Consider the following 12,076-nt stretch of genomic DNA (forward strand, 5'->3'; position numbering starts at 1 on the left):
ATATATACTATACTAAATGAAAACACTACACCACCTCCATACTCCATAGATGGTTAGGGTTAGGTTTTTTTTTTTTTTTTAAAGAACAGAAAATGTGAAGAATTCCATGATGAAATGTGTGGTGTTCAACCGAGGGAAACTTCAACATGGGAGTCTGTGCTAACCCTCCCCTGTGCTGCTCTCCTACCAGTCTGGAAAAACAGTCCAGACATCGCCTCATAAGAACACAACCAAATCAAATCAAATCAGAAGATGCCCCTTGTGTGGTGGGAAAATATTTTGGGAATCATGTCAGAATGGTGGCATTGATCCGGGTGCCACTGTACAGGGGGTGCCTGAGATTATTTCACTGTGTTTTCTGGTGACAACCATCAAAACGCAGCCATCCACGCAATTCCATACTGTTTGCTAAATGTTACAAGCTTTCCAACAGCACACAAAACTCACAGGGATGCATACAAAAGGTAAATGCACAATTCCCCAGTGAATAGTCATGACTTTGCATCAGCACAAATATGATAACAAATATTATATGGGCTTAGTCCTCCTCTGATCCCCTTGAATTACTCCCTCTTTATTAGCTTTAATAAACACTACCTAGCACATCTAGCACAACAACAGATCTGAAGTTAGGCTGCAAATCGAAATTCTGAGGGCTTTCACTGAACATTAAAATTCAATGCAAAAATCGTTCTTAGTGTAGAATGATATTTTAAGTCTTTTTTGCTCTAGCCTCATATCATTTACATTGATCTGATTTTGCAGACTGCATTGGATTTGATGTTCTGCCAAGAAATGGATAATATTTTACTTTGATTCAGACTATGCCCTACATTGTCGATATATGTCTATTGAAATACTTCACCTCATCTGTGAAGACTGTTTGTATTTTAATCTGATTCAGTCGTCATCTATTTATTTTGTTTGAGGTCCGAAAACGTCTATCTATATGTTAAGGAGTTCACTGTTCAATATTGCCTCACCATTTTATGACGGTATGAACACCTTATCACGGAGACATTTTCTTTAATCTTGCTATTTATGGGTCAATATAATCGGACATTGTTTGGCGTCTAGTATAAGGGCCTTTTAGTCAGTACTTGAAGCAAATTGTACCTTATGGCCAAACTGACTGGACATTCATGTACAGGGAAGTCTAAAGGAATCAATTGATTTACTGCCATCCTGGGGAGCTTGTGGTAATGTGGTTTTCCAAACACACAATGTTGTGTCCAAGCTGTTTTGACCCAAGCAAGTCACGCCCTCAAAGGACAGTTGCCCATAGCTATGAAAGAGTGCATCCTGCTGGGCCAATTCTTGTAATCCAATGATGTCGCTCTGTGTGCCTGTCAATGACTCCTTTGATTTCGCTCCTGGGGAGCCACTAAAGATCTTACTGCAGGCCCTTTTTTAACTGCGGCTCCCCTGAAAAGAAAATAGGCCCTATGAGTGGAGGGCTCAGAGTCAGAGACCACAGCTTATTAGCATCCTTTAAGGAGACACAGGGGAGTTTACAATACAACGCATTCGTCCAGAACATGTCTGTGGGTCATAGAGGCCTTTTGCAGCGGCCCTTTTGTGATGACCTTTTTTTTGTGAGTATCTGTGTTGAACAGACTGTGTTTGAAAACGGAGGGAGAGGCATGGCTGATTGAAGAGGTTTTTTTTTTTTCTCTCTCTCCAAAACATTCAGGATGGATTTGACACTCATTTGTCTTACGCCACCCTCAGCATGGTTTTTATGGTGTGGCAATGTCTGACCTGTAAAAGTTTTATTGGGTTAGTCATGTGGTGTTGTATCTCATGGCAGATAGCTAAACTAATTCATTACAACATACACCACTGTTTGCAATATGACCGGAAAAAAAAAGAACAACCAGTTTCTATGATGGCATTTTTGATGTCATAAGTCTTTTCAATTATGGTCATGTATTCATGATCTTCTCCAATATGGTCTTGTAGAGTGTGGAGACGCTAATGGTTTAATTAAGTCGCACTAAAGGATGAAAACAGATGCTTCACATCAATGATAGTTACATCAATAATTTATTGTGATTCTGACTAATCAGCCTTTGTTAACCAAATCCACTTTCACCGTCTCATCTTTCATGCTGTCACCAAGGGAATTCTGGGTAAGAAAAACTTGGGTTAATGACCACCCGTGTATTGTTATATGTTGGTGCTGAATTCAAGGGGTTTTCTTTAAAAAAAAAAAAAGGCAAAACTGAGGGAAAGTTCCATAATGTAACGGAACATTATGATAGCATTTGTGTAAAGCTGACACAGGTTTTACAAAAAATCTTTTTTTTTAAGAACTACTTCTGTAGATCAGAAGTAGAGTAGAGTCCATGGCTACAGAAGTACAGCACTACTGTATGCCTGGTCTCATTCCAGGAGGGGGGGGCGGGAGGGGGGGGCATCCGGACAAGGTCACAGAGGTCAACATGAAGAGCAAGCCGGGTGCGGGGGTCGGTGCGAGAGAGGACAGAGGGGGCAGTACAAAGGGACAGAAAATGGAAGTATCCCGGTGAATGCCGCTGCGTGTTTAGCAGGCCGGGGAGAATGGGTGCTACATCAACTCCAGCTGGGCCCCAAAGGGTTAACGGATAGGGCTGCCCAGCAGGGGTCAGAGGTCAGGAGGCCGCTCTCTGCCAGGGCTAATTGGCCACACCGTTTCAAACTGATACCAGGGGGACTTTTCTGTGTCGGTATAGCACTGTGCCAGGCATTAGCAGAAAAACACACAAGAGAACTGCAGCTGGTCCACAAGCTAAGAGAAGTGATCAGATACATTTGTTATGATATTGACTTAAAAAAAGAAGAAATCCAAAACAAATCTGTGTAACAACTGTGTAACATCTGCGTAACATCTGTGTGCAAACACAGCAAATGAGATATGATACTATAATGAATAATGATGATAATATTATTATTATAAGGATGTGGTTTGCCAGCGCCGGAAATCTGCTCACTGGTTTGTTTGCTTCAACTATCTGTGAAGGTGTGTACCCAGTGGAAAGTATTTTTTTTTTTCCGACTTGGCTCTGGTTTGGAGTCTAATAGGTATACAGTACGCTGCTCAGAAAGTCAGTGCAGTAAATCAGATCATTAAGCCTGAGCACTGACATAAATTATTTAATGCATCAATCAGCCTGTAAAAATGTAAGGCAAGTCCTCAGTGAAAAGGCTATGTAAATGAACAAGCCATAAATGCCAAATTTAAAGTGACAATGAGACTGATGTTGTCTCTTCACAAGACCCCTCCACCAAACAGGACAACAAACAAATCTTACATATTGTTGATAAAACTTTGAATTTGCTAAAAAAAAACAAAAAAAAAACACTAATAAAACTCACTCCTGTCAAATACAACCCATACAAACTGACCTCATAGACATGAACAAAAACCTTGACACCTCACAAAGATTTACAAGCTCACTGAATATCTTTGAGTTGACCAGGTATTAGGTCAAATGACTCACATGGGTGCACCAAGAATCAATCTTCCACTCTACAGAGAGCTAAAGAGCGAAGACACCAGAATGAGAATAGGCCTCTTTTTCTCCGTGGTGAGGAGGGGGGGAATCGAGGTCATTGTTCCTAAATGGAGGCAAATGATATGCGGCCATTCTCTGGCTTTCAGGCCGGGGAGACTGATCATATGGTACTCAGGGATTTCTGACGGCAGCAGTCACTGTGCTGGTACCACCATGGGGGCGATGCTGCCAGGGCGCCGTGATTTATGGAGATTGGCGAGAAGCTCTGGGTGGGTTTCCGAGTTAATTTTTTACCCAACTCTACATGCCACTTGGTGGCCTGCTGGAAGAGGGATCTGTCCCACTCCCCCTTCAACCACATCCCATCTCAAACACCGCCATCTCTCACCAACAGGGGTGGGAATTGAGCCTGATGGCGTTATAACAGAGCTACACCAGAGAGGTTGGATAACCTTATTACAAAACTTTGGAACATCTGTGGAACTCTGTGAGTATAAAGGCATGTGTGTGAGCAGTGTAACTCCATGTCAGGAATAAAGACTTCAATTATGTTTTTGGATATAATTTGATGGTCATCAGTACCAGTCCTAATATAATCGTTTTTTCTGATATAAAGGGCAATAAATCACTTATACATGAACACATCTTACCTGGGGCAAATTTTGTAATACTTTCCCTGATATATGGGGCAAATATAACATTATGATATGGCAATATGTTGTGTTCTGCAAAAAAAAAAAAAAAAAAAAAAAAGAACAACCCACTCCAAGCTCGACAGTCATAAATCTAAACGCAACAAGTCCTCCTCATGCATTTGTCCAACCCCACTTCCATCACTTGATGCAGTGAAATGATAATCACTGACAGCCACCGTATATAAATGAACAGCATCATTAGCATCAGTGTGGTCTTTACATGCGGCTCTCCTCTGAAGTGATCTACAGTATGCATGGGTTGTGTTGGAGGGGAGCCGGTGATGGATGGCACGGGAGTTTATCACAGCGCTCATACAGCTGTAATTCTCTCAGAACAAGACCCAGAACACAAAGAGAGCACAGTCCGTCCCTTTCAACTCCGCCTCACCATGGGCCGTGGCACAGCAGATTAAATTTATGATATGGGACACACACAAAAGCTAAAATGGTTCAATTATCTTATAAAGATGTTGGGTGATTCTTAGAAACATGCTCAGGCTATTAGGCCTACAGTTAGTATTACTAATCACTCAAGCAGAGGTGGAAAAGTCCAGCTTCAGAAAGTAAAAGTCCATGTATTTGGATCTACCTGTGGACTTGGCACAGCTAATCGCACCAATTAGCTGCTCTGGCTGAAGAGTTGTATAATTTGAATGGTTGGCACAGATATGTGGTATTAGCCATTAGCCAGATCTATTATCTTGTAAATGTGTAGGGTGATTCTACTAAAAAATGCTCAGGCTAGGCCTACTGTTGCTATTATTAATCACTCACTCAAGTTAGACTGTTACTGAAGTTATTTGATTTTATTTCAGTAAATGCACAGTTCTGAAATAAATGCACTGCGGTTGTCCGTGATCTGTTCACTGCAATGAAAGTAGGGTTGACCAAATGCCTAGATAGGATTTTCTGCTAGATTTATGGCAGTCCAGCTTGGAGTGGGTTGTTCTTTCCATAATGTTTGATATGTTTTGGGTGTGTTAGGCCTTTGTTTGATGTCAACTGAAAGAGAAACATAATTTCAAGAGGTAATAGGACCGTATTCAGATTAATTGCATGTGTTTAACAAATGGATGTGTTTTTGCTGTTGTAATAAAACCATGACTTTACCAAGAATCCCACAGTAGCTTTCAAGCCTACCTGAAATGCTTTGAATAACTAAACATAATGGCGCCATCATGTGGATTCAATTGGAAAATGCCTATCATTGTAATGGATCACTGAGTAGTGGATCAGAGGGTCGTGATGGTGGTGACTTGAAAGATGAAACTTTTTACTGTATCAATATTTTACTTAATTTTGTAATAATTTGGTTCATTTGGCTCATTTAATGTAGCTGTGCAATGCTTGTGCAAGCCTATAGCCTGTATAACAACAGATACAAAGACTAAAAGAAAATTATTTAGGAAGTACTGTAGGATGCATGCATGCTATTCGTGGAATTTGTTCAGATTTGAATTACAAATTTGTTTTGAGGAGAATAAACAAGTCATTCTTATCAAAACATATGACCCGGAAGTATGTGTGACGTCTGTGCCGATGACGTCATCCATAGATTTGTTTCGCTAAGATGGCGCTACGGCCCGGATCAGGGGGAGGTGGCAGGTACAATTTTTTATCAATTTATGTTGTAGTTACTGATTCGTTATACGACTCTATATGTGCCTGTACGAATAGAGAACAACCCGTGCGTGTGTTACAACTAAATATTCTGTATCTTTCCAAAGCTTTGGGTACAGCGTAGCACAGCATAGCTGGGTGATTGCTAGCTAGCCAATGTAGCTGTCATCCCCCAGCATACACAGCTGCCTAGCCAGTGTTTGACTGGTCTAAAAGAATGTTACCGTAGCAATGCTAGCTACCATTAAAAAGCAAAAATCTTTGTATGCCTACCTTAGCTAGTTAGTTGATGTGGGATTACCTCGCATATTGTTATTTGTCACCACTGATGTCATTCGTTTTGGGTTAACAAACCTGACGTTAGTGACTCATTCGATTTCCCTGATTGCACCTGTAACGTTATCCATTCAGACACTGTAGCTAACCGCAGCTAGCTGTCTTGGTTATTGAGGTAATGGCACAATTGCCCCTTTACGATTTACAGATCATTGGCATTTCTTAACCAATCAGGAGGGCTTAGAAATGACACATTGTATGTCTCAGTTCACACTCTTGGCATGAATACATCAGCTGTATCTCAATGTAGCCTAATACGTTACAGTGACAGGTGTCCACATTGGGTTACGTCTGAATGTAATGTTAGCCAATTTATCTAATGAGTTAACCTTACCGTTATCTAGATATCCTTCAGCACATCAGAGAAAGACATCACGTGAAGGCAAATATTGCGAAATTTCATAGGCTACATGGCAGCTTCATTTGGTTGCATTAATTGTAAAGGCTATGCCTTGAGTTGTTTACGTTGACGTTTCTCTTGATCTTTTGTTTGTTTGTTTGTGCTTAATCCTTGTTTTTGCCTGACAAATACGCACAGTAACCGACTAATTTGATCGCAAGTTCACGTTGTGTTGGAATATAAAAATGTTACTATCAGTATGGGGGCCACACCAACCTTAATGTTAGCTGGCAGGTCTTGCAATCACATCTGCCATGTAATGCAACATGTGTGAAGCCAGTGAATAGACTAGGGTGATCGTGTAAATTGAATTGAAGGGGAAAAATACAGACATCCTCTCAGCTAGATTCAACAGTTTGATATGTTTCCACAAGGGTCATGTATTGTGGGAGACCATTTACACTAAACATGATCACTGGATATAGTACTATCAAACTCAGCCATGAAGCCTAAAACTGTGAATTGCAGTGCCCTTTACCCTTTCTGAAAAGAGAAGGTTTTCCCCCGGCTCCTAAATCCATCTGCCTCTCCTCCTGCCTCTTTCTGTGCGTGTTTGTGTGCTCGTCTCATACATAGCTGAGGCTACAGCCATGCTGCTGAGATGAGCCTGTGAGACCCTGCATGCCTGTGGCTGTGGGGATCACACCAGATCTCCTGGCTATGATGAAAAGGCCTCCTTCATTACTTTTTCATAACCGGGGCTTGTGCCACCACTGAACCGTGTGAATAATGCATGGATGTCTGGTGTCGGTGGAGGCAGCAGGTAACATTGATACCTGACACCCGAGACTGGGGACCATTTTCATTTGAAAAGAATTCTGGAGATGCGGAAGGAAGAGCAGGCAGCCTCGGATTGTCTTCCTAATGAAATGAATCAAAGCAGCGAGGCTGTGCTTTTAGTATGGGCGGGCGGGAGGCGGCGTATCGTAGCTCTTGGCTCTGTTTCATGAGGAATCAACCACTTTCTTGCCAATTGGCTCCCTCCAGAGGGAAATGATGAGGTCTCGGGTCCGGTCCTCTCTGTGTGACGCTAACCTCTTGCCCAGGCGTTTGAAGTAGGGCAGTGTGTGTGTGTGTGTGTGTGTGTGTGTGTGTGTGTGTGTGTGTGTGTGTGTGTGTGTGTGTGTGTGTGTGTGTGTGTGTGTGTGTGTGTGTGTGTGTGTGTGTGTGTGTGTGTGTGTGTGTGTGTTCGGCCGAAGCAGCAGCCTGCACGAGTAGTACAGCTCGTCCAGTGACATCAGAGCCTTCTGTTAGCTTTACGGATTAGAGCGGCCTGTATGTCCAGGCTGCCATCAACCCCATGTCCAGTGCCGTCGCCCTGGAGACCAGCAGGGCTCTGGTCCACGTGGCCTACTCTACCGGCCCAGTCAGCTGTTACTAGGCAGCAGTGACAGATGATTTAAAAAAAAAAAAAAAAGGGTAATAATGAATAAGTCAATCCATATGTCCTGTTACAACAGTCAAATTAGAGAAGTTTTTTTAGGATTGTCATTCTTGCCAGTATTATTCGGTTCTCTCAGAAGTGTGTCTGAGATTGTGTTTTGTGTTCATTTATTTGATATTTCTTTACTACAACAATGGCCGCCTACTGCATAGATTAGGCTAATAATATCTGGCACCTTTTGTTGTGAAACGTCTTGTGCATAGCACAGTAAGGTAAGCCTCTGTGTTTTTCCCCATTTTCTTCCTTTAATTCTGCTGGTTGTGTCCTCAGATGACTCAACGCCCTGTTTGTGACAGATCACAGCTAGTCGTGCTGCTCAGAAGTCAGGGCCTCTAGTGTGCTTAGTCTGCTGTGTGATCTTAGGCACACACACACACACACACACACACACACACACACACACACACACACACACACACACACAGACACAGACACAGACCACTGTGCTCTGCTCTCTCTCTCTCCCCCTCTGAATCATTATCCCCAGTCTCAGAAAAGAGCTGTCACGCCACCTTTCCTTGTCTTTTTAATACCTTGTTGTCTTGCGGTGTTGATGTCAGGTTTTTTTTTTTTTGGGGGGGAGCGATCTCAGGTGGTCCAGAACCACAGTGCTGTCAGACTGGTAGGCCATGGCGGTGTTTTCCACTTTGAGGAAGAGAGAGAGCGGGAGGGAGGGAGGGAGGGAGGGAGGGAGAGAGAGAGAGAACGGTAAAAGAATGTAAATCCTATCGTTACAGCTGAGGTGGGATTTCGAGGTGGAAAAATGTTCACGCGTTAAATAGGGCATTTTGTTCTAAACCGCTCTTTTTCGTAAGAAGTTCCCGCCGCCACCGAACTCAAGGCCTGAGAACAGACTGCTGCGAGTCTGTTTTTAGCATCAAGCAGAGCAGCAGTTGTGCTGCTGTATTCAGCTGCATGTGGAATTAGCCTCCCTGCTGAATCTAGTCCTAAACATTAACACTCCTCCATATGGACAAATAAACTGGAAAAATGCTGGCAGATATGTGAATGAATTAAGACGATACAAAGCTTCCCATCTTTTCCACAATCCACTAACAGAAGACGGTAAAGCGTGTGTGTTATATAGTCCTGCTTGGCACCCGGCTGCCGCCAGACCTTTAAGAATTTATCACAGGTTCTTCGCCCCCTGCCAGTGTGAGATGGCTGCTCCCTAACAAGACGCTGCACCCACTCTGCCCCAAGGGTACTCCTTTACACAAGGGCATGGCTGCGGTGGCACAGGCACTGGTCATTCCTTCTGCTACCGTTCCTGCACCTTAACCTTTAAAAGTATGACCGGAACGTTGGAAAATTATTAATATTCTAAAGAATATCTCTTAGAATTTTAGAACCTTGATTTTTTGCGGAATGGAAACTTATGTTAGAATGTTCCAAAACCCACAACTTTTTAGATGTTGTTAGCCTCTGCTGCTAAACCTGAACACCCATATGTATCCTCCCTACATAAGGAGAGATGGCAGTAGAGAAGAATTATTCATGACAATCAAAAATAGGCACAGAAGTAAACATGGGCATCAATAATGAATGAGGTCATTGAGCCTGCCTAGTGCGTATATAAGTACTGTAGGTGGCTAGTTGCTCTAGTTGGGTGGAATGTGCAGGGAACAGCATGAGCAACCATAATCTGTTTAATCGGAGTTTAAAGCATCAGCCCAGCATTTTCCTCTGTATTCATAAGCAGGCTTCAAAGCCGTGCCTGATGTGACGGGTCCAGGCGATGAGAGACAGGCCTTAAAATAGCCTCAGGATATTTTGAATTCTCTCTCAGAGAATAAATAGCAGATGTGATTGTTCTTTGTTCTACTTGTAGCCGCAGCCTGGTTTACTTCAAGTTGCACAGCACCCCAGCCAACTGTTGCTCCGAGAGAGACAGAGAGACAGACAGCAGTAACGGATAGAACGCTTGAGTCATATTTCCCCACGAACACCACACGTGTTAAATAATTAAGGGTCTTTTTGGGTGCAGGTAGGCAGGGGGGCCTGCATGTTTGATGAGAGGCGTCTCATGTTTACAAGCGCGACGCGTGCTCACGCAGAGAGCGAGGGAGACAGAGTGAGTGCGAGAGACAGATAGAGAGAGACAGAGAGACAGAAAGAGAGAGAGAGCTCAGCGGGGCGTCCTCTCTCCCCTCATCAGCTGCAGCCCCCATCACCTTTCTGATCAGCACGACCATGACGTCTCCCCCAGTGTGTGTGTGTGTGTGTGTGTGTGTGTGTGTGTGTGTGTGTGTGTGTGTGTGTGTGTGTGTGTGTGTGTGTGTGTGTGTGTGTGTGTGTGTGTGTGTGTGTGTGTGTGTGTGTGTGTGTGTGTGTGTGTGTGTGTGTGTGATGTGTACGGTTCAACTCTCTGACATTTCAGAGTGGCTGTGACAAGAGACACCCCCCCCCCCCCCCTCTCTCTCTCACTGACACAGTTGATGGTGCTGCTCAGTGCTTAATCTTCTTCCTTAATCCACCGTGTTATTTATTTATTTTATTCTATCAGGGGCGTGGGAGTGGAGTGGTAAAGAAAACCGATAATGACTACTGCAGATGTCATGGAAGCCCATCGTGTCAGAATGCTCTCTCCTAGGCACACAGAAATACTTAGGAGACTCTCTCACATTCAGTCACGTAGTTTTAAATCGGAGAAGAGAAGGCCAACTAAACTGTTGGGGTTTCGTTTTCGATTGCAGTGGTTTCGAACGAGCCATCAGTTGGTGTCATAAGCTCCCAGTTATGCTGGGAATGCAAATTGAGAAGTATTCTATTCGCAGAAATGCTGGCATGACTCACACATGTTGATTCCCTACAATGTGACCTATCCTATCCTGGCCGAGTGAGTATTTAACTACAGTAATTTCCCCCATATAAGCCACATTGTGTAAGCCGCAGGACAGTGTTTTATGCAAGTTAAAAGAAACAAAACCATATTAACACCATAATTAACTGCCCCCCTGTATTAACCTCATAGCTGAAGAAATTTTGCTAAATCAATGTATAAGCCGCGGCTAATAGTCGGGAAATTACGGTAGTGTTTTATTTTGTCACCGCAATGCTTTGGTTCCATCACATAATACGCATTGAGCTCTGTTGCGATTATGGTTGAAATGGCTCTCCTTTTGCCCCCTGTCTCTGCAGCTGGACTGTGTCTTTTCCTCTGTCTGATGTTTGTTGTGTGAACATCAAACAGCTGCAGCAGCACCAGCAGTCTCTCCGGTGCTCGTTAGACACCTCTGGCACTGCTCACAACAGGCCCTTTCCATTTATATTGTCCATCATTCAGAATCGTGTAAAAATGGACCCAGCCCCTCTTTTGCTCTCCTATGTGTAAGGGGACTTTCTAGACCAACTAGTTGCTTCGTTCCGGAGAGAGTGAGTTCTAGAATCCTCGACCGCGGCGTCGGTCCTCGAGTTCTGTATCCTCTTAGCGTAAATCCCTTCCTGACATTTGCATCCATCCACACAGCTGGATAATGCCTTCCTCATCCTCCTCCCCCTCTTCCTCTTTTAGTTGACCACTCTCCTCCTCCGCTTCCTTTTTTTCATTTCACTTGACACCTCAGTAGGACAGCTCTAACACACACACACACACACACACACAAATGAAAGTAATCTACCCTGAAGGATCAACATTTTTAAACAAACAGGCCTAAATGTGATTCTACAAGCAGTTAAAACATGGTCGGGCGAGGAGGTGGTATTGATCGGTGGAATCATGCCCTCAACTTAGAGAGTGTGCATAGTTCTTCTGAAGGATATAGCTATTGCGGAACACAGCGATACAGCTATTGGCAAAGCCCATTAAGGCTGCATGAAGTCAATTGTCACTCTTTCTCTCTTTGTTGACAACATCCACATTTTCCTGTCTAAATTGTTCAAGGTGGTTTGAGATTTTTCTCGATTTCTTTCCTTTTTTCCCCCATCCCATCTTCCCTGGGATGTTTGTTTGTGTGTTTGACAGACTGCTGCAAATTACTAAGAAAAGAATGTTCCCTTCCAAAACGAGCTCCTGTCAACCGAGCCCGTTTCCCAATCGATAATTGTTGCTCACAACGGCAGCCGAGTGTTATCGAATCAGACT

At 43.4% G+C, this 12,076-nt stretch overlaps 1 protein-coding gene across 4 annotated transcripts in view; it reads left to right on the forward strand.

The window, feature by feature from the left end:
- The first annotated feature begins 5,750 nt into the window (after positions 1-5,750).
- synrg (synergin, gamma) overlaps positions 5,751-12,076 on the forward strand; it is a 58,755-nt gene continuing 52,429 nt past the window's right edge. For all 4 annotated transcript variants that reach the window (XM_062552114.1, XM_062552115.1, XM_062552116.1 and 1 more), the window contains exon 1: positions 5,751-5,797. In XM_062552114.1, the coding sequence (XP_062408098.1) occupies positions 5,763-5,797 (35 nt within the window). In that variant the 5' untranslated portion in view covers positions 5,751-5,762. The remainder of the gene's footprint in view (positions 5,798-12,076) is intronic.

This window comes from Sardina pilchardus, chromosome 13 (genome assembly GCF_963854185.1).
Source record: "Sardina pilchardus chromosome 13, fSarPil1.1, whole genome shotgun sequence".
In the NCBI taxonomy this organism is placed as follows: Eukaryota; Metazoa; Chordata; class Actinopteri; order Clupeiformes; family Clupeidae; genus Sardina; species Sardina pilchardus.